Here is a 26,530-nt window from a genome sequence, read left to right on the forward strand (position 1 = left end):
GTGCCGAGCCCAGGCACCAAGGACACAGCAGTGACCGGGGCGAGGCCCTGCCCCCGTCTTGGAAAGATGACCCTGTCATGCAGGAGTCAGATAATAAATGAGAGAAGTTACAGAAGCAAGCGAGCAGGATGAGCGGCTAGATTAAAGGGGTGGTCGCTGGAGTCCTCCCCAAAGTGGGGACGGCAGAGCAGGAGCAGGCCATTCCGCCTTCCTGGTCATCAGAGGATTTCAGGCCACGTAGGTCAGAGCTGGGGCCCTGAGACCTGGAGGGCCAGGTGGGGACATGCGCCTGTCCCTGCTGCAGCCGCCTGGACAGCCGGTCAGGAGGGCCCCACACGAGAGGTTGGGGGCTCAGGACATCTGAATGTCCCCTGGGAAGGGACCCCAGAGCTCAGGTGACTGAGAGGGGTGCCTGTCTGGACACAGTGAGGCCTGCATCTCGCGCCCTCCATCACAGCGGTGACCTGGGCCCATAGACTCCATCTGGGTGTGGGGCCCAAGAGGTCCCCTCCACCCGCCCCCCGGCCCAGTGTCCTCAGTGCCGAGTGATAGAGAACAGGCAGCTCTTGAAAAGACTAATATTTACTCTTCAAACGGGAGCTGGCACGGGCTGTTTCCTGCGACTGGCGTCGGGCTCACCCCGTGGGGTGGACACACAGGAGGCACTGGGAGAGATAGGCAGATGTCCCCGCGGACACCAGCGTCCAGGATGGACAATGTCTTCGAGATGGGGACAGCCTGTTCCTAGGGCCCACTCAACACATCATAGCCCTGCTCACACACCTTCGGGGCGGAGGGCCAGCCACCTCCCAGGCCTTGCTGGACAGTCCTGTGAGAGAGTTCATCCCAAAGCTGGCCCTGCGTTCCTGGTCCCTGGCCCCTGCTCCCATCCCTGGGGCCTCAGCAAAGGAACCTGGAACAACCCCTCGGGGCCATGGTGGTCCTGCTCCCCTTCACCCCTAACAACTCCACCCACCCCGCTTCGGCTTCAGTTTCCCTGGGGCTCACACTCCTGGCTCTGGGGCCAGAACAGGCTATTCCTGGGGAGGGAGGAGGGCCTTGTCTTAGGGGCACCTCTGTCCCCCTGCAGCTGTGTTCTTTGTCCCTGGGAGAGGCCATCAGCTCAGGGCCTCACATGGGAAAATGTCTCCGCCAGGAAACTACTTGTCAGACAGCCTGAATCTTGGAAGGAGAGAGTCCCCGGTGGCCAGAGCCAGCGTGCACCCGCCTGCTCTCCCCTCTCAAATTCCCTGCTCTCTGCTGTCCCGGCCCCATGGCCCCATGGGTTCCAGAAGCCCTCCCTGACCATTATAGGCCCTGTCTTGGCTTCAGTTCCCACCCCACTGGCCCACTGAAAAAGCCCTGGAGGCACAAACACTCCGGCAGGCAGCATGGGGGAGCTTAGAGCCCCCCCAGAGACAGGGCTTCTCGGCCTCATCAAGTCCAGTCAGGCCTGCGAGGCACCTGGTTCTCCCGGGACCCTTGGGAGCCGGACCGCTGACCCTCTTTTATTATTTTTTTAATTCCTCATTACCTCTATAGCTAACTCCCACACTCCTAACCCCTTGTAGGCAACGCTTCAAAGTCACTGAACATGTATGTTTTTAAATATATGATATCCTTAAAAAATATTGTATCATTTTGTGTGCATTTATGTCTAATCACACAAATGTCATTGTCCACGCAGGTCTACATTTTGAGGCTCCGTGCACACTGCTGTGCCCCATCTAAACCTGGTTTCTGCTGAGGGGTCTCTGCTCGGGTGGCCAATGGCCACCTCCTCCGTGTCTGGCCATGGTTTCTCCGTGCATCTGCATCCTAATCTCTTCTTACAAGAACACCAGTCTTATTGGATTTGGGCCCACCCATATGACCTCCTCTTGCCCTAATTAACTTTTAACGATCCTACCTCCAAATGCAGTCACATGCTAAAGTACTGAGGGTTAGGACTTCAGTATATGAACAGGGAAGCCCTGGCTGGTTTAGCTCAGTGGATTGAGCGTCGGCCTGCGAGCTAAGTGTCGCTGGTTCGATCTTCCAGTCAGGGTACAGCAGAGAAGGAAAACTCTGACTCCAAAAAACCTCCGCTGCCTTGCGGCATACCTCTTCAGGGGAAAGGCTAAGGGAGTAAACCCCGACAGAAAATCCAGAGCCGGAGTCCCTAAGGCGGTTTGACATTGTAGTCAACACCGGCAACTCCTGCGGCGCACCTGAACCCAAGCTGTAACGACTCCGTCTTTCCCTTGGACCCTTCAGCTGCGAAGAGAGGGGGGGTCTGCTGCATGGGCAACAGCAGACCCTCCATATTACCCTGCCCAGGCTCTGTAGCTTCAGCGTCATCGCAAGATGTCGATTCAACACGGGAGGAGACAGATACCATGTCACTCCCGAGTCGGACTGCACAGCCATTCTCGGCGGTGCAGATAGACTCTTAAGAAGCTACACCATCGTCTCTCGAGACGGACGGCTGCCGACGACGATATGAACCAGGAGGGGCAGGACCCTGAGCCCTAACAGTATCACTGCTCTTCAGATTGGCTGCACGTGAAGTCTTACGTCTGCGTAGTCCATCAGCACTCGGTGCCACCCAGCTTCCTACGTTTTTTCTAAGCCAATAGGCGTAAGGTGATGCCTTACTCTTGTGATCATATGCATCTCTCTATATTTCTAATGATTTTAAACGTCTGGGTATGTTTATGAGCTTTGGGGGTTTTCTCTTCAAATTGCCTGTTTGTTCTTCTATTGAGGTCACTGTCTTTCTTGCTGACTTGCAGGAATTGCTTGCATATGAATCCCTTATTAAGTCACTATAATGATCTTCTCCTATTATTTCCCTTTGCCCATGAAAGCCTTATTTGTAAGTTACCAAATCCACCTGTGTTGAGGGTTATGCCTGTGACAGCTGTTTAGGAAGCACTTTTTCTTCCCAGGTCACGACTGTCCTTCACGTTCTGTGATGAGCTTCATAGGCTGTACCTCACACATCTGACCCAGCAGTGTCCCAGGGCTGCCTCAGCAGAGCCGGGTCATGCCTCCTGCCAGGTGCATGGATGGGTCCCTTCCTTTCTGGGCCTCATTCTTCTGCCATCATGGCCAAGGATGCTTGGGAGCTATCAGGCAGTACTTCTGTTACCTGGCCCTACGTGGGTGGAGCCCGAGAGAAAGGAAAGTGATTCATCAGCTTGAACTGGCACCCAGCCCTCCTGGCCCAGAAAAGGGCACACTTCATGGGCCAAGATCCCCAGGGGAAGGAGCTCTGGGCTGCCCTGTACTGGCTCCCTAGGGTGGGCCTCAACTTCCCCAACCCGAGCAATGAGGGGGTTGAACCAGATGGTATCTTTAAGGCTCTGCCAACTCCCAAATCCCAGAGCTCAATAACTCAGATGTTTATTTTGGAAGTCTTTGCTCTCCTCCAAACGATTTCGTGCAGGACAGATGGTGGAGAGAATCTTGGAGCGTGCATTTCCCAATGTGTTTAGAGAATGATCAAGAGAGGCTGGTGCATTTATATTTCCTTTCTGGGAATTTTACCAGCTGCCACACGACCAACCTCTGCAAAAGGGCCCAGTCCTGATGATGTGGCCGGCGACTGCGCCCCCTGGTGGCCATCTCGGGATGGGGCTGGTCCTGGGAGATAACTGATCACCCTCAGAGTCAAGGGGAGACCAGAGCCCAGAGCAGGGGAAGTGCCTGCCCTGGGGCACGCAGCCACAGAGGGACACAGCCCCCGCATGGAAGGCATGCCTCCCAGCCCTCAGGGCAGCGCTGCCACTGTTATCTTTGTTTTTCCAAGGTCTTTCCGGGACCCATGATTGCATTCCAGAGTCTGGGGTTGAGTGCTGAAGACGCTTTGAGCCCTTGCCCCTGTTTAGACCTCACTGGACAGGAGGACCTGAATTTTACTTCTCACGGCACATCCCCCTCCATTACGCCAGGCCCAGGAAAGGGAACCCATAACTCAGGATTTTTCACACAAACACACAAGTTAATAAGCACCTTAGATTTATTGTCCTCGCACATCTGAAGCCACCTCGTTTAATGTACATATACACAGTATATAAAGGGCTGTACAACATTCTTCACATACGTTAGCATGAAGTCAGGCTTCCCTGCTGTGTGGAAGTTTGTTAAAAGCTATCCATCGTTTACTCAGAATAGAGCTTTGTTATTACACGAGAACAGTAAGACGCTTGTGTAACACGGACAGCAAGCATCCAAAAGAAATACGTGAAGTGGTTGCTCCAGCGAAATCAGCCTCCATCTTTTATGCTCTTTGTAGAAAAGTCCACTAAACACAACAGAACCCTGGGTGTCCTGTGAATAGCTCATTAAACACCACTTCTGAAGCAAGCCCCAAATCATATAGGCATAAGGGCTCAAGAAGGTCCTATGTACCAAGCTCAGGTTAGAGGAACAGAATGGATTTGGTAAATTTACCTTAAGTAAAAGGCGCTTGTAGGCAACAGCTCCGCCGTCGGTACACACAGCCAGATGTTTCCATATCCGGCCATTCCCAGATCTAACTGTCAAGCCCGTTTCCACAGGTTCCCTGCCAATGACGTTGCCCCGGCAACGGAAGTTTGACATCACTGCTCCCAGGTGGGAAAACCAGAGCTCTCCTCATTTGGGGACAGACCTTGAGGTTTGGTCCCTGGCTCCCAAGGACAGGCCTCGACCACAGCCAGCAGAACCGGCCTCCCTGGATCCTGAAGGACCCAATGCCAACAGTACCAAGGGCTCCATGCCTGGAAGGCAGGAGGCAGGTCCAGTGGGCGGAAGAGAGGCCACTACCTTTCTAGGGCGACAGAACAAGGCCATTCACACGGCAGTACCATCAAATGCCCCTTTTTTGTAAAGGCCAGAAGACAAGGCCACACTGTGCTGCCTGAAGCAGGCAGAAGAACGTCTGTGCGGCGGATGAACTCAAGGCCTTCCTCCTGCCCACGAGAGCGGGTTCACCCAGTGCTCTCCTCCACTAGGCTCTGTCCTCAGGTCAGCGTGCCGAGGGAGCAAGATGACGTTAACACCATTTCCCAGATGAGGACACTGGGGCTGACGCTCAATGACTGTCCACTGTGGTGCAGGCCTGAGTGTCAGCAGCAGGCCAGGCCTTCCAGCCAGCTGACCAGCACTTCCTCCCCAGCCCCACCTCTCAAGGGCACACCTGCTCTCGCTTCCTCCATCATGAGCCTCACGGTGCACAGGTGGAGCTTTCCTGCCCCGGGGCAGGGTCCCGTGTAGGAGCCAGGCACTGGGAAATGTCAGAGCAGGGGCACACGCCTGGACGCCAACAACTCCCATCCCTGCCAGTCCTCGGGCCTCACCTGTGCGGAACTGAGCAAGCAGCAGGCTCTCAGAGGGCCACTGTCCTGCACGTTACAATGAGTGGCCGACTCCTTCACAAACAGCCCCGGATGGAGACACAGCCTGCAGCCCCACTTGCTAAGGGGCAGCTGCTCTCTTCCAGCAAACAGTGAGCCCCCAGCTCTGCTCCTCCGCAACCCTGCTTCCTGTGCCCCCAAACAATCGGCCTGGCTGGCTGTCGTCTATGACTGAGCAGTGCTGCCCACCGAAGTACTACTTCTCCCCAAGACCTGACCCCCAGGAGTGTGCTGAAGCTCCTTGGGGTACACGGGGAGAAAGCTGGGTCCCAGTGCAACCTGCCGCCTCTCTGAAGCACCTGTACCCACCCTATTGATTACAATTAAAGGTGGCTTTCCCACCCCTGCGGAGTCCGGTTCCAGCCTCTGGCCAGGGCTGGAGTGGGGGGGTGGGGGGGAGCAGAAGCGGCAAGAGGCAGGGGAGACTTGGAGAATGGTATCCAGGAAAAGAACAGGGAGCTCAAGGTGAGGGTGACAAAGTGATGATTAAGTCTTCATTTCAGCGCCCCTCCAAACACCTTTTCCCCACCTCTTCAAGATCTTTAAACTGTGGGCCTTGATTCACAATGCTTCTCAGCAGAGTTCACAGGTAACAGTGCAAGCCTGGGGAGCAAGATGGGGGGCCAAAGGTCATGCCCCTCCTGCCACAGGCAGCGAGGCCTCTAGCACCAGAGGGAATACCACCCCAAATGTGCCCAGCTATCTCCACCCAGGGATGGTCCTCGGCACAGGTAGGCTGGCCTGGGGAAGAGAAAAGCAGACTCCCTGTGCTTCCTCCCAGGCACACCTGGGGAAGGGAAGCCCTGATCCAGCCCACTGAGCCACGTTCCAGTGCTGCACCCGATCCAGTCCATGGCACGCAACACACTCTGACGGTCCGGATCTTGTAGCTTCTGGGAGCAGCAGGCACTTCTAAGGTTTTGGTTCCCACGTTGTCTCATCTGCTCCCAGATCTTGTCCTGTGAGGTGGGTTGGGCAGGTGGCATTTCACCACTGGGAAAACGAAGGTGCTGGAACAGCACTGAGTCCCAGGTGGAGTGAGAGTAACCACGGCCAGGTGCAGCCAGTTTTCTGGCATCGAGGGTGACACAGGCCTCAAAACCGCAGGCCGGGACCAAGTCAGCCCTGAGCCTGGTTTCCCTTGGAGGAAATCTCCAGACCTTCTTATTGATCAGTAGTTTCTTCCTCCAGTGAGCTGAGCCACTGTTCTGTGCTGCTTGTCTGGGGTCTCTTTCTCCTTTAACTTGCAAAAGTAAGTCCCAAAGCCCAAGCAGATGTTAACTGGTATGGCCCACATTCACCCAAGTGCGGGTAACACGCTCGCTAGTGCAGGAAGCATCCCCAGGGGGAGTCCTCACGCACTGTTCAGGACTGCCCGCTGAAGGGGGGGTCACAGGCTCCGGCGCTCTAAGCAGCTGGGGCACAGGGTTACCCAGCAACAGCAATAGCACATGGGCTCGAACAGAAAGCAAGTCATTTGTAAGCTGTTCTTACCAACTTTTAAAGCTTTTCTTGTGCTTCTACCATAAAAGGATTTGTCTCGCCTCCTTGGCTTCCCATTCTATTTTACCATCTCTTCAGAAGTATCTCCCAGAAAGCCTGAATGTTTCACCTGCTGGATATGCAGAAAATCATGCAGATCCAAAAGCAACAGAGAGACAACTGTGAAGCTTCCATCTGGGGATGCTGCCAGTAGAACTTTCATATCCAGGTATTTTATTTGATTAAAAATAAAAAATTGTAAGAAAATAAAATTACTCTGGCAACATTTCCCCAACCGTTCCCAGTCACATATACTTGCGACACCAGGGTAGCTCAGTAACAGTGCGCCACCAGTGATGACCAAGTACACCTGAATTCCCTGAAACAAGGCCCTTGCTTTCCCCATGTGCTCAATATCTCTTGCAATGGTCTTCAACTTTTAAAAACTATCAAAATAGGATTTTTAAAAATTTATCAAGACTACATAATTCAACTCAAAGTATCGCATGCAGTTGTGGTTAAGCTACTCGGATTCCAGACTTCTACCAAGAACCAAGGGCAAACTTCTGAAATGGCCTTCAGAGTGGTATTGGACAACCTATGGAATCTGGTGCAGATCCACATTTTGGAAAACTATGGTCAATCAGCATTTTGACAATGAGAGAAAGAAATGTAATTTTTCAGTGCACAGGATTAATTATATATTTGTAAAGCTTTTAAAAAGTGAACACCTAGTTAACTCTTGTTCACCAAAAATGAGGCCTTTGTTCTAATTAAGATGACTGGGGAAAGTGAAGAGGAGTAATTAAACTGGGAGGTCTTCTGGGAACAGGTACATGGGGTCAAGCATTCATCATCATTAAAATGACAGGCATGCGGCTGCCATGTGCAAGGCTGACGGCAGCAACCTCTGCCGCCTGCATGTGTAAAGTGTCGCTGTGTGAATCTGTGTGACTCCCCTACTCCAGTCTGTGACCCACTGCAAGGAATCCTGAAACGTTCATTTCTGCTCATGCTTTTAAGTTGCTCAATTAATTTTTAAAATATTCAGATATATCCTGGAAATAAATACAAAACATCTCTGTACCCACGGTCCCACCACTATAAAAGGTTCTACCTAAGTTAAATAAATTGAGCTTTCTAACCGTTTTCTCAGCTTAAGTCCATCCTTACCCCAAATGAAGATGAGTTCATTGATACCCAAAATATATTTAACTATTCTAAAGGTATCATATTGGACCTAAGTTATCAAAAAGCTGTAAACAAAATTTATCTTGCTTATTCATGAACCATATTTTTAAGTTTTTAATTCACCCTGTATTGACCCTCTAAAAAAAGAACCAATCAAGTCAAATTTAGACTGAAAAGCTGATATGGATTTCAAAGTGGCTCCTTGCAGACGACTGCCGATTGCTAACGCTAATATCATGGACTCTAGTGGTTTATTGCATCATTCAATTGAAAAGACTGAAACAATCCCACAGCGATCTTCCAGTAGTGCTCCTTCTGCACCGAGCCCCCTGCGGCTGCTGTCCTAGCAAGCCTGCTGCGCTGGAGAGCCTGCAGTGGCGCTCAGCACAAAACCCGGCCTGGGCGTCAGGCGACCTCGTGCCTCCACGTGCACCTGGAGAAGCCCCAGGTCTCGCTGTCCGTCCCGTTTAGTCGAAAAATGGACTCCAAGGATGGAAACCTGAGGTGAAGTTGAGGAGCCAAACGGAAACGCCGATGACCCTCCTATGGAAACGGAAGGGTCCATCCCTCACACTCCACAGTCCGACGGCTTCTCCCGAAGCTGCCTCGTCAGTATCTGGTGTGAGGACAGAAAAGCCACTCCCACGTGGAAAAGGATCTGCCAGACGTTCCTCAGCCCATGCAGGTACACGTTGCCCAGGCAAATGAAGAGCAGCATCAGCACCACCTTCGCCGTCCTGGACGGACTGTAGAACAGGTACAAATAGCACTGCAATGACACCAGGAGGGGAGGTCCAGTCAGGTAATGGAAGGGCCACAGGTCAGACGCAAGGTCACCTGCATTAGCTTATGACACCGGATTTATCACAATGAGGCTGGGACTCCCTGAATAAGTCGTTAACCACTGGGTGAAAGGGAAGGTTTGGAAGACAGAGGAAACATGACACCGGTATCACAGGAGGGATCAGAACATCACACTCTCAGGAGAAGGTTAGGAAGCACAGGCTGCGCGCGGCAGAGAAAGAAGAGACGGCGTGCGGGCCGAGCGCCAGGCCGGGGGAGCCTGGCAGGACCACAGCGGGTGAGAGCGTCGGTGTGGGGAGCTAGGCGTCCGCTCCGTTAGTTTTTCTGGAGTCGCAGGTACACAGGGGACCGCTGTTCCCGAGCCCTCTCCCTTAACCTGTCCTCAATAGCACCCCTGAGACAGACAGAGGTCTCACAGCGGGGACAGGGACTGATACTGCGCATAGAACTGCCACACAGCAAAGAGGCTGCTCTTGTTCTGCAAAAGGCGAAACAGCTTTTTGGTTCTATGTTTTTGTTTTTGTTTGTTTTCTTTAAAAAGCACATTCTCAAAACAGAGCAACCCGACAAAGCCTCAGCTACAGTGAAGGAAGTGCAAACCCCAGCGAAAGCGCTAACAAAACGCAGGCGGGTGGGAAGGTCCCCCGCAGCCCTGCCAGGCAGCTCCTGGGGACTTCCGCTGGCAACACCCGAGGCTCCCAGACGTGTTTCTAAAAAGTGAGTGCAGTTTCAATTTGGGGCTGAACATTTCTGTTTGCACAATCATGTAGCTCTTAAAAATAAACCACTTCAGGATGTATGTGAAAGAGAAAGGAAATGCACTAAGAACAAAAATTTTAATTAAAAAAAAAAAAAAAAACCTTAAGCATGAAGAGACAGTACTAAAATCCTAGCCCAGTGGGGGACAAGGAAAGAGAATTAGAGTCAGGTTTTTACTAGAATTAACTCTGCCTACAGGAGATTCAAACTCCTTTTTACTCCACTCCTTACATATGCAGCTTATCTGAAAATCACTAAATACTTTTCAAAGCTCTCTACTTAATGTTATAATATTTGTTTCGTTTCCTAAGGACAGATTTGAGTCAGGTAATATTACTATTAATAACAGGCTCTGACCAAGGTAGCAGTACAGTTGCTTGAGCATCATCCTGCAAAGCGCAAGGTCGCTGGTTTAATTGCCAGTCAGGACACGTGGCTGGGTTGCAGATTCAGTCCCCAGTCGGGGTGCGTCGGAGAGGCAACTGATCAATGTTTCTGTCCCTCTCTTTCTCCCTCCCCTCCCTCTCTCTATCATTAAATAAATAAAATCTTTAAAAACAAAAAAAGAAATAAAAAAAATTTTTTTTTACCTAGTCCTGTGTTTTAAAAACACATAAGCATACAAAGATGTGACTGCTGCAGAAGGACATTTCTTTCTTTTTTCTTATCCTCGTGTGAGGACACTTTTCATTGCTTGGAGAGAGAGAGAAAAGGGGGGGAAGGGAGAGAGAGAGAGAGAGAGCACACCAAACATCGATTGGTTGCCTTCTCATATGTGCCCTGACCAGGAATCAAACCCACAACCTTTCAGTCTATGGAACAAAGCTCCAACCAACTAAGCCACACCAGCCAGGGCTGCAGAAGGACATTTCTGTACTTGAATTGTCCAATAGTAAGGAAGCAAAACCCTGCCTCACACTAATCAGACCCAACCCAATCTCCACCCCAATCTCCATCCCTCCCTTCCTGGGAGTCAAGTCCAAATTCCTGGTTTCTGTCTGCCGCTCTGAAAGGCCCTGTGGCCCAGGGCAAGCGGCTCTCCCTTGCAGAGCCCAAGTTCTTTCTCTGGTAAATGAGAGGATTGGGCAGGATTGGGCAGGATGGGCCTAGGGTCCTCCCACTAAGAGCTTGGCATTGTCCGTGATGTGACCCAAGGCCATGGTGGAGCAAAAACAGAATCTAGAAACTTGCTGATAGTTCCAACAAAAGAACAAATTAAAGCCATGGGTTTAACCCACTCATCAAAACGTCCACGTTTCACCTACCTGGAAAATGCAGGCAACAAAAGGAATAAGGAAAGCCAGAATATTTCCAAGTTCCTCATGGGCAACCTGAAACAAAGACGAGCACAAGAAAAGGGACATTTAGATGAAAGGAAACACTGTGACACGAAGCACCAGACTCCTCCTCCGGTCTGGTATGGTTGATGGCACAGACTCCCGGGCGGGGTGAGACGAAAGGCTCTGTCTGTGTATCAGAACAGGGGCTGACATGCAATCACTGTCAACGACCTGGACGCACCATGTACCTTCTGTCCCCATGCGACTGTGCTAGCCCTCAACCTGAAATGCCCCCAACCACCCCATCTCCTCTCAAAACCCTACTCCTCCGTCACTACCAAGCCTCCCCCAATTCCTCCCATCCCCAGGCACTGCCACCTCCTTAGTTAGGTCACCACATTCCGCTTCGTGCCCCCAAGGCAGGGACCGTGTCTTAACCATCTTGCTGGCCAGGCACCAGCTCTAGTGTGTACAGACATAGTTAAGTAACAGGTTACGAGTCACCAGAAACAGCAGGAGTGGGAAGCACACCACACACGGGCCAAAGGCGGGCCGTGGTGACGGGCCATCACCTCTCTTACAGCACAGGCCAGCCGCGTCAGTCCCGAGACGCAATGCCACCACGCTTCAGACTCCGGCCACCATGGACGCGGGCATGAGCACTGTGGCTCTGTCTCTAAAAGTAATCTATCTGTTTAAGCTCATGATGGTTCTATACTTCTTCAAGTGTTTGAAATACTTCAAAATTTAAAAAAAACGTATTTAAAAAACATTGACACAGAAAGGTGGTTTGAGAGGAGCAGCTGGAGAGTCAGCTTCCCAGGGGCAGTTTTTAACTAGGACACAAAGAACTGGTATCTGCAGGATATAACTCAGACTAAGAGACAGCCTTTGCCAGGAAAAAAAGAGCTGAACTTCCGCCCTGGGTGGCAGCCCAGCCCCTGCAGCGGTGCCTGGGGTCCCCAGAGCGAGGGGCAGATTTCCTTGTACCAAGTTGTCCATATCTCATCAGTATCCTGAAGGCCCCTTTGGCTTCTTAGAAAAGCAGATACAAAAGAGCACGTTTCATATTTGTTCAACTGACTACAAAGAATAAAATTAGAAATTAAAATTCTATTCAAATTTTGAAACCTCAGTGCATACCAACCTTATAAAAGAAGCGCGTCCCCATCAGTTTCTCCCAGCCTATGTGCATCAGTGTAAGCTGTAGAGAAAAGGTTACCTGTAAAGAGTGCTCTGCCAGGTGAATTCCCCGGATGAGATTCAGAGCAGCACACAGGATGTTGAGGATCAGGGAGAGGACACCCAGGGCCGTCACTGGTTCCATTCGGACATTAGGAGCTTCACCATTAAAAAAAAAAAGTGTCTAATGAAAATAATTTCTATATGAAAGAAAAATAAACAAAGACAGTAACTAGACTTCCACTAACGATGGGTCATGCTAAACACACATTTCAATTTTAAAAGCAGCTGTAGTTAGAGGAGGGAAGGCAAGACATGAAGGACAGAATGGATCTGGGAATCTGAGGTGAGTCCCTTCCAGAAAGAGGCCCTTCTCTGAGCAAGCACAGGCTTTCAAGTGTTTAACTTCCTGTCTATTTAAGGCAGTGGTTCTCAGCCAGGGGCAATAGAGCCCCTCAATGGACATGTGGCAATGTCTCAAGACGTTTTGGGATGTCACAACTAGGGACAGGGCATGACTGGCATCTATTGGGGAAGAGACCATGAATGCTTCTAAACTTCCTACAATGCACAAGACAGCCCCCACATCAAAGGATTATCCAGTACAAAATGCCAACAGAGTTGAGAAATCCTGATTTAAAGCAACTTATGGCTTTATGTGTAAGTTAGTTATCAATTTCTGAAAGCATTTCTGTCACACACATCAACCCTCAGCTTGTAAGATGTTCCAGTCCTTTTCTGACAGGGACACTATTCAGTGCCCTGTGTGCTTTCCCAGCAATTCCCAGCAAATGAAATTTTTAGCATTCTAAAATAATTGGGAAGAGGAGGGAAACACCGATCATTTAAGCTACAAGTTGTTTCTGGGACTGTAAAAGGAATAAATGGCCATCCACTCTCGAAAGATAACCGCTGGAGTTGATTCTGGTTCACAAAATTAAAGGGTGTCCCATTCATTCTTTTGCTGTGCTCTTTCTAAATCATCCTCTCCGGTCCTTACACTCCCCCCCCCACACACACACATGCGCACATGTACACACTAATATCTAGCCACAGCCCCACTGATGCCTGGTGTTAGTGTGCTAGAGTTCCCACGGAACAAGTCCAAGTTCCTGTGGGAACAGAACAGGCTACCTGCACAGATTCTAGCCTCAGAACAATAGGGTGAGTCAAACCAGAGCCAAATGTCTTAGAAAAGTAGGCAAGTTGGCACTTTCTGGACTTGCTCCTCTTGTCTACGTGGTTAAAAACAGAACATATAATACAAAGTCACCCTGTCCTCAGATACAGCAAAGGAGAAGCGTGGAGTCCAACTACCCAGTCTTCTCCTTCCACAAAAGTTAAGTTCATTTCCAACATAAATTACAACTTCCTGATTCGCATGAGAGCCAATCCAGGAATTTATTGGTTGAAACATTAAATTAAAACACAAAGTTAAGCCAAAAACATGAACACTTTTAATACAGAACTTTTAAAATTCAAGCAATGAGTTTAGTATAAAAGAGTTGAAATAATTAGATTGTTATAGTATACAGCTCTTTCTTTCAGAGCACAATTCAGCTCTATACCATTACAAAATTCTTACAATGTAAATTCCCACTTTAATTATAAATTGGTTTAGTTGCGATTGTAAACAAGGAATGCCAACAATCATGCTTCGTTATACACTAGGCACCGAGTGACTAATGCCAGACTAAGTCACAAAATGCCAGGGCACTGTGATCACATTCATTAACACCTCATTCTTCGGACAAGGACTTGGCTACCTACCAGATGGACGGATGTCCCAGGTCTCCCAGAGAACCAGGCGGTGACAGCACTAGAAGCCCTGGCTCTGGCCCCTGCCCACACTCATCCCCATAGCCCTGCCCTCCTCCAGCAAGGAGGGCAGGGGTCTCTCAGCAGAGATTTGCAATGTTTCACTAAGTAATGAGATAAGGATTCACTGTCAAAGGAGGAGAGCTCGATAGAAAATAGGTACATAGATAGGTAGGAAGGTAGGTAGGCAGGCAGGTAGGCAGGTAGGCAGGTAGGCAGGTAGGCAGGTAGGTAGGCAGGCAGGTAGGCAGGTAGGCAGGTAGGCAGGTAGGTAGGTAGGTAGGCAGGTAGGTAGGTAGATATATAAAGATGGATGTACAAATCTGTATAAGCGGCTTCCAGCAACAGAGAATGAATCTCCTTTACAAGATTTAATCCTCTAGAATTCTCCCTGGTTAAGAAAACAACCTGCCAAGTCACTCTTCTCCTGATTTCATCATAAGAGTCACATCTCCTCGGCTCAACTCACTGTCATAATGCTCAAGTTTTTTGTCACAGCCACCTGGAAACAACATCAGTCCATATCCCACCCCTTAATAAAAGAAACCAATGTCCGCCATCTTCCCCAACATCAAAGAATAGCAGGCCACGTACCAGGCTCCAGGTACATCTGCGTGTGACCATTCATCACCCCATTTGCCACATCCGTGTCCTCTAGAGTGAGAGCTGCCGGAGGCTGGAACTCCAGCTCCTCCTGAATTTTGTCTAAGCTGCTCTTCATCTGAGGGGAGCTCCCACAGTTAAAATGCCACTTCACCTTCTGAATGATGCTGTCTGCAAAGAGAGGGCATCCCAAGTCGAGCATGTCATCACAGTGGGTGTTATAAGACAGCATGTACAAATGAACTCTACATTTCCAAACAAGCTCATGCGAGTGTCGAGCTATCCCTAAAGGTCCAGTGACGACCACATGGCACTGCTGGTCTCATCAGTCTCTCCAAAGCAGAGCGATTAAAACGTGACCAGCTACCTACAGAGAAGGCAGTAACACATTCCAGAACCTCGGCGACGAGGGAGTCAGGGGTAAGGACTTGATTCTTAGCTCAGCCACTTACGATAGTATAATCCTGGGAAACTCAGAGAATATTTCTAAGCTTAAAAATGGGAATAACTGTTCTTGCCCTGATTATCTCAAGAAAAGGCACGTGCGAGTAAAATTACAAATGAACGTGACTATGTTGTGCAAACTAGGATTATATATTTTAAAAGTATTAGCATTATTTCTTTTATTTATGTTAGTATTAATTTATTGCCAAGTATTAATAAGTATCTGAAGCAAAGTTTCATACATACTGGCAAAGCAAAACCACTTATAATTCTAATACCAGTGTATTTTTACTCATATTGCACTCTTAATCAGCCATGAGCAAACGTGGTGTTGGGGGAGGGTCTCCTATCAGATCAAGCACACCGCTTTCGAAGGATGGCACACGCAGAGACGAGGGGCGAGAATACAGGCCACCAGTTACAAATCGAATGACAGCCAAGGGGCGCAGCAGCTGTCACCTATTTGGGGGCAGCATGCCCTCTTCACAGGAAGACGCTGGGCTGAGAGCAGGTGTTTGACTAGGGATCACAGGGAGACTTGGGCAGAACTCTTCGCCTATGTCACAGGTGTACCACGCTGGGGTCTGCTTGTCAGGGAGTCCCCCAGCACCTTCAGGTGACACCAAAAGAGGGTGCTGGCCAGACCCCTGATGGGCCGGCCAGAAGACCACAGGAGGGACTGTGAGCACTGCGGCAGAACGTGAGGGCCACGGCTACAGCCTGAAGCACCAGCGGCAATACTTCTAGGTACTGGCCCTGCAGGGGACCCACAGGACTGACTACTGCCGCCCCTCCCCCCACAGCATCACAGAGACCGCAGCTGTCCTCCAACTCCAGCTGCGCTCCCCTCCTTCCAAGACCTCAGAATGACTAGGCTCACACCTGAGAAAAACGGTGCTTCCGCCCCAATTATCACACTGTGCTCCAAAGCCCCCAAGCGCCCCCCACCCCGACCCCGGGCCTCTGGCATCACCTAGAAAGCAGTACCCTCTTCCAGAGCGGTGCTTCTCAGACCTCTGAGGGAAGGACCAGTTCCTCCTTATTTCTAAACTCTTACAGACTGATACTTTGATAAAATACAACAAAACATGCTGCAGGAATGTCAAATTACCGCAAGAACTTCTAAGTACTTACTTGCACTTTCTATACGTATCTCATGATTAAAGGACAAGTAGGCACGCTCCCCCCGAGTCATGCAGCTCTAGAGCGGGGTTGGCAAAACTCTCTTAAAGGGCCAGACAGTAAAAATCTTAGGCTTACAGGTCACACTACTCTGCCACAACCACATACTCAGCTCTGCTGGTCATGGGCCAAAGCAGCCGCAGGCTACCCGTAAACGACAGAACATGGCTGTGCTCCACTTTATCTACAAAAACAGGTTCTGGCGCGGGGGCCACAGGGTGCTGACCCCTGCTCCCGAGGGCTATGGTGAATAAGCTGTCCAGGTTTCACCATTCCGCCACCCTGCCCCCGGGCTCTGGAGAGGGGACAGGCCAGAGAGTTAAACCACGAGGTTTCCAGGCCTCTTCCATCACTGCGAAATCTCATGATACACAGTTGTTCTCCAGTGATATCTTTCTGTACCTCCTTAGGTTTGACTTTCCTTGACGGTCAAAGTCAAAGTCAAACCTAAACTATACACCTATACACGCCATAAGAGAGAACAGCAAAGGCAGAAGCAGGTTACACACCAAATTCAAGGAAGGCATACGGCCTGGAGGCCAGGCCGACGCGGGTGGTGTCATAGGAAGCTGTGAATTCCCACCACAGGGTCTCCAGGAAGCAGAAGGCCATGGCTGCTGGACACCGGTGGGTGCAGATGGCCATGCAGGCCACATCCCCTGATGAAGAAAAGCTGAAACAAAAAAGCGACATCCACATTACCAGGAACAGACCCGCGGGTTCCCATCCCGCACCCAGACGCAACCCGGCCTCCACTCTCCACTTGCCCGGCCTCGAAGAGTCCCGACCTGTTTGTCACACGAGCACTGTGTCCTCAGCTAGACCCACCTGGGACTGTGCGCTTCTCACACCTCCTCTAACATGTACGGCAGTATCTGCCATCGACACTGTGTGATCACTCTTACTTATTCCTATGTGGGGTGCGTGTTCCACTAGAGGGAAGTAGCTTCAGGCTTCTCTGCATCTTAGAGGAAAATGTTTTCCTTCTGCAATCCACATCAAAAGGCTTTCTAACGTGAAATCATACTGGCGTCCTGAAATCACACCTGCTCCTTTCAGACTGCCACACGATCATTTCAAGTTCTGGGGATTCCAGTTCCCCGACCTGTGGTGTCTACCGACTCCCACACATTGTGGACTGTCCCCTCCAGTGTTCTGTCATTTTTGCTGCGAGCTCATCACTGTGGAGCCTGTTTTCCTCTGTAAGGCCCCCTCGAGGCCTGACGTGGGGCACACTCCTTCCACACGCTTCTGCATCTGCCTTGGCCTGCAGCTCCACGAGCGTCCTCAGTCTGGAACCAATACTGGTATTTGAACTGTGGCTTAGGAATTCCTGGACTGTGGGGAGTGTAAAGTATAAACTCAAGGCACAGGAGCAGGGTTTCAATCTCTTAGGTGAGATTTTATTTTTTCTTCCTATTCAAAGCCAAACAGAGATGAGTTACCCCTGAACTGGCGGGCTGACTATCTCTCACCTACCACTGCCCTGGGGCTGTAGCCTGGCAAGAACCCCACCTTCAGGCATGGGTCTTGCTCCAACACCTCACTCTATGGAAGCTCAAAGGCCTCTCACTTCATGGCAGCTGAAACGCAAGCCCTGAGCTGCCTATGACTGGTTTCCCCAGGAGCCTCGGTGTCAGCCCCCACACTTACTACCCTTGACATTCCGCTCCCCCTTCAGTTTGGTATTTGAGATTTCTTTCTTTCAAGCTCAGCTACATATTAAAACAAAAAAAAAAAAACTTTATATATATTTACCCACATTTCTGGGTGTTTCTGGCAAGAAGGTTTTTAGGTAACATTGATCTACCACCTTTTTGTAATTGGAAGTCTCTATATAAAACACGTTTTCCAATTTTAAAGAAGGATGACCTCCTCCTTATACAAGGAATTTTCCAGCAGGGCCTAAGTCTCTCTAGGATGAAGGTATTTCTATTTCAAAGGTGACCCCTATGTGTGGGCTGAATTATATCTCCCCGAAAGATATGCTGACAGTCCTAACTCCTAGTACCAGTGAATATAACCTTATATGGAGTAGTCTTTGCTGATGTAATCAAGATAAAATGAGGTCATAATGGATTGGGGTGGGCCTTCATCCAATGACTGGTATGAAATTTGGTCACAGTCAGAAGGAAGAAGCCCATGGAACCAAGGAGGCAGAGATTGGAGTAACACTTCTGTAAGACACGGAGTGACAAGCAAGGACCGCGGGCAGCCACCAGACAGTGGTAGAGAGGCACCGCAGGGTTCTCCCCTCGAGTCTGGAACAGAGCACGGCCCTGCTGGCACCTTGGCTTCAGGCTTCTGGACTCCAGAGCTGAGAGAGGACACATTTCTGTGGTTTTGAGGCATTTTGTGGGGATTTGTTATGGCAACCCTAGGAAAATAATTCAACTCCTTAAACCACAAAAGGAGCTTATGGTACTGCTCACCTGTAAGGAAAAAAGTCTCAGCTTCCTCTTGAAGATGATGAATACTAAATTCAAAATACAAACAAGCAGGACATTGTATACTCCGCTTTTCAAAAAACTGAAGGCCCAGGATTTCATTTGAAGTCATAGACTTTTTTTTTCTTAAATGAGAAAAGGTTTCCTATTCGAGGCTCAGCATACAGCTCCCACAGAACATTAGATTATCGCCGCATAATGAGGAGGATGGTTTCAGGCCCCAGAGAGAGGGGTCACAAGCACAGGCCCATGCAGCCCCGTATTTGCTCCGAGCACCCACAGCCCACACCACAGGGTGACAGCTGCACGTGCCTGCTACCCAGCACCCCCTTCAGCGCCTTCCCGTCCTGCCTGGCTCTACCATGGAGCCTGGATTCTTCCTTTTTTTTTTTTTTCTGATTCTGAGACTGAATTGCCCTAAAAGGACCCCCACCTTATCAGGTAAGCTAAAAATTTCCTGTTTAAGGGGAGCTAAAGGTACTTGGTACGTGAAGGCTAAATGCTAGAAAACAATGATGTAAAATCTATAATAAGCCATTTTGATATTTCAAAACCTGCCTTGCCCTGATCCCTGCACAGAACGGCTTTTTACTCTAAGCCCTAGAATAAGAAACAATAAAACATGGGGATCAGGCCCTGGTGCCTGGTTGCCTGCACTCAAATCCTGGCACAACCACTTCACTTCCTAACAGTATATCCCTTCGGTAAGTCACTTAACGTCCATTTCCTCCTCTGCAAAACAGGTGCAATGCTATTGGCTACCTCATAAGCCACAGAGAGCGCTTATACAGTAATACCAGTGCCTGGCCCAGAGAAGACACTCAATGATACTGGCTATTATTACGATGATCACTGTAACCACCTGATGCCTACTTCCATGGGGGCGTTTTCCCCACGGCATCATATTTAGTTATAGATTTCCCTCGTTCCCTCATTAGACTAACAGTCCCTTGAGAAGAGGGATCTACTTGTGCTCATTTTTCATTGCCCTGATCCTGGCACATAATTAAAACTTTTTAATATAGATTTTTTTTTCAAAGTGAAGAGTTAAGAAGCAAACCCTGAAGGCAAGAACTGGAAGTCTTTTTTCTCACTGTCATGGCTTTCTCACTCTCCTTTTCCTCCCCTGCCATCTCAGTCTGGTCTAGTGCCTCTTCCCCACCCCCACGCAGCACCCCGCTGCATCTAGTGCAGAAAACACTAAGGGCGTGAAAGCGGGTTGAAGCTGGGTCTCTGGACGCGGCGCTCATGGGCACTCCGTTAACAAAGGCAGCAGCAGGAGCTGCAATGCTGGAAGTCCTCCTGACTCTACTGTAAATACACCCAACCTCTGACCCCTGTCTGACGTCAGATCTACCTTTAACACACCATGTGATCAGCATAATGTTACCCCAACATACGGTTAAAAGTAACCCAAACTTTGCTGACGTTCTGGAAGAGTGAGCATGCTTGCTTACTGTATACTGAAGTCACGTCCTTGTGCAGAACCCCGACCTGGGTACTGGGCCAGCCGCGAGGCTAAAGTCTTGAGCCGTCTCCTGGATTCCAGAAACTCCTGGCTGTGGTAGAAGTCAGTGGAGGCCGAGAGGGGCAGTCCATCCCTCACCCTTACCACACAGGCAAAGAGGATCAGGGACATGGTCCGCAAGAGAAGTCATGAGGACACCTGAGGGAAGCAAGGTCACCTTGTTACTGAGGACCAGGAGACAGTGTCAGACACACGCTGCCCTCGAAACCTGCGCTGCTGCACCCTCACCCCCACGGTAATTGCAAATGCTGCTTCTGTTATTATTTCCCTGCACTCCATGGCTACGCCACTCCCCATTTTCCTCGCTTCATTATCCTCCCCATCTCTTCTTTACTTGTAATCCTCCTTTTCCAGAAATAAACCAACCGGGATAAGGGAGAAAGGGAGAGAGAAGCCAGAAAGTAGGACCCGAGGGCTGAGGAACAACAGTAATGACAATGGGAAGCAGGACACAGGTAGCAGGATGACCCCAAAGGGTCAGGACGTAGCTGATGCTGAAGTAGCAGGAATGGGGTCCAGTGACCTGTGCACATTTCAGGTCACCCAGGGAGGTAAGTGCTGCGGAGTTTAGCTGCCGTATCCTCACCTGCAGAGGAATTCTAAGCATCCAGCCTAAAGCAGGTAGGTAGCAAGGACAGCAGAGGGCAAACCTGGCACTGAGCGAGTACAGCATGTCCTCTTAAATTTCTGCAAATTTTTGATACAAAGCCAGTCTTCAAAACGATGACTGAGCTCCTACAGATGGCTAAAGGAAGTCACTTAGCAAATTATATTATAGTAAGATACTAAATATTTGGCCTTGATATGTGATCGCCACTCAGAAACAAAGGGAAACGGACTCTGAGCCCTCATGGTGCCTTTGGCACATCAAAACAAGGTACTTCTCTGTGCAGAAGCAGCCTGGGCCAGTTCTGCTGGCAGCACCTGGCTGGGCTGTGGCCCTGTCTGTTAACCCTGCAGGTGTCGTACAGGGCGTAACATGCACATGTGCACGTGGCAGCCCTGCGACCAGGGATTAGCGAGGTAGCCATCAGAGCTTTAATGGGTCTTCCCATGCACCCACACATCCCATCACGCAGATCCTGTTCATCAGTTCCTCTGCCTGAGAGGATGCTAATGGGTTCCCACACTGGTGGGCTTTTCTCCCAAAAAGCTCTATGGATGCAGCCTTAGTTGGCATCTCGGCTCCTGTGAGCTGCAGGAAAGGGGAGCCACCAGGATCCACAATACTCTCATCACCTCTGTGCCCCTGTGTATTCTTCGCCTATAATTTGCCATTTTTCTGATCTCCCCATATCCAAACTCACATCAAGGCCTGTCTCCAATCCACTCTTTCCATGAGACCGTTCCAGACCTGCCCAACGAGAAGTACTTCTCCTGCCTCTTGTTCTCTATTTTACTGATTTATCATTTCTACCACGTAAGCGTAAGTTCTAATAATAAAGACCATATATGAAATGGATGAATGAATGATTATTCCCATTTTACACATGTAGAAGCCGCAGTGGTATAAAAACACAGAGGCGAAAAGCAAAACTACTTAGTCTACAGCCAATAGACCCTACATTTGTCTTATCCCCGAACACCTTCCATTGAGGAGTAAAAATGTGAAAATCCCCAAGAAAGATACATCCACATCATTGTTCCCAGCACCACAGCAGGGCCAGCCCAATTGCTAGTCAATCCTGTGGGCTCTGCCCCAGCTACCCGGCCAGTGCTGAGATCTCTGGGATCAGAAGAGCATCAGGGGATGGATGGATGGAGGTTAATATCATTATCTTTTATACTTGTGTGAATGTTTGAAATACTTAATTTAGAAAAAAATTTTGACGAGCTATAGTGCATAAAGCCCCGAAAGAGATGAGGGAGACTACAAGGTCAACCTGAGACCAGGGCTTGGGATCTAAACAAAAACTTCAACTTGCCTGCTACCTTGAGAACAGTGTTAATCAGAGCCATCCTGTAATGCATGCAGAGAAGTGTTTAAGAACACACAGAAAACATGTTTCTAAGAACAGTATTTGCTTTAAAAAAAAATACAATGAACAATGAGACACGAAGAGTCCGAGAAAGGACAGAAGCACATCCAAGGCAAAATAAGATACTTTTTTGGAAGCTGAGTAAATTGTATGTTCTTCCAAAGGAAAGCAGTATGCATTTATTCCAACTGTCAACCCCAAAATATCCTCTCTAGTGCTATCTTTATGGAGCATCTCCTACATGCCAGGCATCACACTGAGCCAATAAAAAGGAAAGGTTCCTTTCCAGGTGACAGTAATCATACAAACCAGTTCTACCACTTTCTGGAGGGCCCAGAAGCCCATCCAGGCTCTACTTTATCCATTTTATCCTTTTGGTGATCAAACATGCTTCTCCTCAAACAATAGTATTCAAGATAAATAAAACTGCTTTTCAGCCCTGGCTGCTGTGGCTCAGTGGATTGAGCGCTAGCCTGCAAAATAAAAGGTCGCCAGTTCAATCCCCAGTCAGGGCACATATCTGGGTTGCAGGCCAGGTCCACAGTTGAAGGCATGCAAGAGGCAACCAATTGATGTCTCTCTCGCACATCGATGTTTCTCTCCCTCCCTTCCCCTCTCTCTCAAAATAAATAAATAAAATCTTTAAAAAATAAAAAATAAATAGATGTTAAGTTTGTAAAAAAACAAAAAAACAAAAAAAAAACTGTTTTTCAGCCCTGACCAGCATGGCTCAATTGGTTGGGCATTATTCCATAAAGTGAAAGGTAGCTGATTTGATCCCTGCTCAAAGCACATGCCAGGGTTGTGGGTTCAGTCCCCAGTCAGGGTGCATACGAGAAGCAACACATTGATGTTTCTTTCCTTCCCTTCCCCTCTCTCTAAAAATAAATAAAGAAAATAAAAAAAAAAAAACCCAACAACCTGGTTTCCAGTTACTAGCTAGTAGGACTGCAAACTAGTGAAACCCACACACATTTTTAATATTTTAAAATATTTACAATATTTAAATGATGGTGACACTGTGATGTTAGCTGCGGCCTGAAAATAAAAGCTGATAAAAAAAAGAGTAATTAAGGTCTTTATGCCACTTACTTAAATTATGCTCCTACTTTTAATGTTCAAATGTCATTTTTAAATATCTCTACTAGTAGAATAACCTTTTCTGCTAATTAACTGTAGTTCTGATGATTTATGCATGAACACTGCAGGGTGTGTTTTACAGCGAGCAGGTCCATAACCACATGACATTCTCAATCTGGAAGGTACAATCACCTCGGGACTCGTTAAAACAAAAGCCGCTTGCAGGTAACTAGTGTTTAGATTTAAACAGGAAAGCAGTGTAATGAATCTGGGAGATCATACCACAGTTACAGAAGAAAATATTAATTACACATGGACAAAAGCAGCCTCAGAGTGCTCACACAGAAACACTAGCCTGTCCTCCAGGTCTTACCAGCTCCTTCGACAGGCTGGTGGACCTTGTAACCTGGCACCATGCCTACCACGTATTAGAAAGCCCTCAATAAAAACTACTAAGCAAATGAATGAATGATCTAAGAGGCTGCCTTATTTTTGCTCACTGAAACAAGGAATGTGGGTTTGCAGATCCTGCCATATTCTGACCTGTACAGGGTGGGGCAAGTAGGTTCAGTTGTTCACATGGAAAATTATACAATAATAAATAATAATACAAGAATAAACTCTGTGTTTCAAGTCCTCACAACTGTAAATCTACTTTTGCCCACCCTGCACTGTGAACATTTTTCCACAATAAATCTTTAATTGGAGAGAAAAAGAGAAAGAGGTTTATATACATGGAATTTCTTACAAGTAGAAACTGAAGTTGCAATCATACAACACCCAAAGTACTACTAGGTTTGATTAAAATATTTTAATCTGCCTCCCTCATTTCCTAAATCCTCTTCTCAGCCCTATTTATAGATAATTCCTCTTCTACCAGCAAAGACTTCGTGCGGAGCTGGAGGCCACCCTCGTTCCCAACGTTTTTTTTTTCTCTCCCCTTTACTCTTAACCTTCTCCCAAATCCCTGTCCCATATACTCCTCTTCCTCCTCCTAAGAGAGGAAGAAACGGGAAGAGAAACACAGCAATTAAATGACCAGGCTGTGCAAAACAGTCATTTAAACAAGCAAAATAAGTTCCATTTGGCACACACATATTCCAACACAAGTTCTCACCGTAAGGCATAGTGCCCGCTCCTCACAAACACAACACAGAAGAGAAATGTGAGCCCGTCTCACATTCACCTTCAGTCACAGGACTTAAGGCGTGCAGCGCACGCACACAGGCTCCTCTGTTCCTCTTGGCTTGGGGATGGGTTGGGGAGGAGGGCAGAGGTCAGCTGTCATTTGTCAAGAGCTAAGGTTAGGGGACCGAACTGGATAGCAACGAATATCATGTGCCAGGCATTGTGCTGGGAACTTCTACACTGGTAACGTGACTGAATGCGTCCCCAATCCCATCGCTGGGATTACAGCTACTCTATTTCTCTAAGACAATTCCTTCTCTTGGGGCACCGATACTCGAGACTAATTAGTCCTGTTCATAGGGGCCAAGGCCTAGGGTTTCACTTATTACAACGGCTCTTACTCATTGTCTTACTTTGAATAGGTCAGTTTTCCTCTCTGACCATCAGTGACCTTTCGGATGCGGTTGATCTCTGAAGGTCTTTGAGGAATAAAAAAGCGCTGGGACCCCGAAATGTCATCTGCGCGTCAACACAAACACTTAAGAGGTAGAACCTCATCATCTAACACGTATTTTCCAGAGTAAACGCGATTAGGTCAATTTTCATCCCGTTTACCAATATTAAACCACTTCCAACTATTTACATTTTCATTTCGCTAAAATTATCTTTATCGGGATTCATTCTTTTGTCAAATTTAATGAAGACTTATCCTACTCAACGGTCTGAGCTTTATATGTATTTTTTCTGACCACGTCACTAATTTCACCAATTACTTTTCACCACTGGTAATATCTTCTGCGGCTTTGACTTACTCAATCCTCATTTTCCCCCGGAGCGCTCTACCCTGCCGGCTCCGGAGGTGAGATGCGAGCTTACAATGGCCACAGAAGCACACGCCTCCTCCTCCACCCGATGTTCAGAGAAGCTGCTCTAATGCCCCCAGTATGCAGTAAACAAAGTCTGATCACATCGGCCCGCTAAGGGGCGTTTGCTATTAAAACTAAACACTACTCGGACGGGACAGGGTCGTGGATAATTAAGGAAATAATGGTCCGCTCTCTCTTTCGGACACACCCCGTCCCCGCCCACAGGCGGCAGCGCTCCGCGCGCATCTCTCCGCTGAGGGTTCCTGCAGGTGCGCGCCTGGGGTCCTCCCGGAGTCTGGAGGGCAGCGGACAGAAGAAAAAGGAGACTGGTGATTTCGGAAAGCGCCGAGAAGCCCCGGGAAGCCGCGGGAAACCCCACGAAGCTCGGTGGGGCTAGGCTGGACCTGAGGGAGGGGCGGGCCCGGAATCGCCTCCACCTCCGGGCCCGCCCTGCGCCACACCCAATCCCGCCTGCTCTCAGCTAACGGGCCGCCTCTGCCCGCCAGCCCTCACCTCGCCCGGACCGCGGCCTCCAGGAGTCAGCGGCCTCCCTCCGCGCCGCCTAGCCACCTGCCGCCTCCTCTGCAACCTTAGCTCACAGGGAGGACACAACCCAGGCCACTTGCCACCCAGGCGCAGGTAGGCGAAGGTGCGCGTGCGCAAGTTTCCAATCCCCATTCGCTGCTGCTAAGCAACACCCGCACCCGAACTGACCAATCCTGGCGCGCCTCCACCCCGAGACCCGTCACTGTTTTGAATAAGGTGGTTCTTAAAGGGCTGCAACCCAAATGTAGAGGGGGCGTGGCTGGACTCGCGCCTCCCCGCTTTCTTCCCATTTCCCAGGTCTCACCCACGTGGGCTTGAGGTACAAGCCTGTAATTCCCACGTCGCGAGGTGTGAGGAGGCTTCACGGTCTAAGCTCGATTCCCGAGGGAGTAGCAGACAGGACTGAGGCACGAAGGCAAGGAGGTTCAGAGTGAAGGTGCGACACGCCCCGGGCGTGGGTTCCGACGTCCGTGCAGCTGGTTGGGAGGCCCGAGATAGACAAACCAAAGAGCACAACCTCCTGCCAGCCTGGATGAGGTGCCAAAGTCCAGGGACACACCTCAGTCTGAGTCGGTGGCGCTGGCACTATGCCAGGGACGGCGGCCATGGCGAGGAACTCCTGACACCAAACACTGTTAAGAGAGGACAGCAGAGTGAGAGCGTCCATCCAACAGTCATACAACACGTGTTTAAATACAAACTGAGATATGTGCACTCAGAGAGGAGCAAGGTTTTTTAAGAGAATTTACAGGAGCTTCTGCCCTGGATTTCGCTCCTTATGGTTCCTCCTCTACCCACTGTTTTCTGTAGAACCTCTGGGAACTTTCCGT

General features: G+C 49.2%; 1 protein-coding gene across 4 annotated transcripts; it reads right to left on the reverse strand.

The window, feature by feature from the left end:
- Window positions 1-7,077: 7,077 nt before the first annotated feature.
- SEC22C (SEC22 homolog C, vesicle trafficking protein) lies at window positions 7,078-26,262 on the reverse strand. Of its 4 annotated transcripts, none has more exons than XM_090284573.1 (7): window positions 26,005-26,262; window positions 20,031-20,239; window positions 16,636-16,799; window positions 14,492-14,671; window positions 12,120-12,238; window positions 10,883-10,948; window positions 7,078-8,823 (listed from the first exon to the last, which is right to left on the reverse strand). In XM_090284573.1, the coding sequence occupies exons 2-7, from the start codon at window positions 20,210-20,212 to the stop codon at window positions 8,623-8,625; spliced, it is 912 nt and encodes a 303-aa protein (XP_090140699.1). In that variant the 5' UTR covers window positions 20,213-20,239; window positions 26,005-26,262; the 3' UTR covers window positions 7,078-8,622. The 4 variants fall into 4 exon arrangements, with proteins under 4 accessions (XP_090140699.1, XP_090140700.1, XP_090140703.1 ...); XM_090284574.1 differs by lacking the exon at window positions 26,005-26,262 and adding an exon at window positions 25,668-25,794; XM_090284577.1 differs by lacking the exon at window positions 26,005-26,262 and adding an exon at window positions 25,363-25,424.
- Between the last annotated feature and the right edge of the window lie 268 nt (window positions 26,263-26,530).

Source organism: Furipterus horrens, unplaced genomic scaffold (genome assembly GCF_987537825.1).
Source record: "Furipterus horrens unplaced genomic scaffold, mFurHor1.1.pri manual_scaffold_7, whole genome shotgun sequence".
NCBI lineage: Eukaryota > Metazoa > Chordata > Mammalia > Chiroptera > Furipteridae > Furipterus > Furipterus horrens.

What these genes read in the sequence shown, in the direction of transcription:
- SEC22C (XM_090284573.1), bottom strand. Translation starts at nt 20,212, where the DNA reads ATGTCCCTGATCCTCTTTGCCTGTGTGGTAAGGGTGAGGGATGGACTG. An exon ending in GTATGCCTTCCTTGAATTTG is followed by an intron (nt 14,672 to 16,635) that starts GTGTGTAACCTG and finishes CTCTCTTTGCAG; the next exon opens with ACAGCATCATTCAGAAGGTG. An exon ending in TTGTTGCCTGCATTTTCCAG is followed by an intron (nt 8,824 to 10,882) that starts GTAGGTGAAACG and finishes GTGTCATTGCAG; the next exon opens with TGCTATTTGTACCTGTTCTA.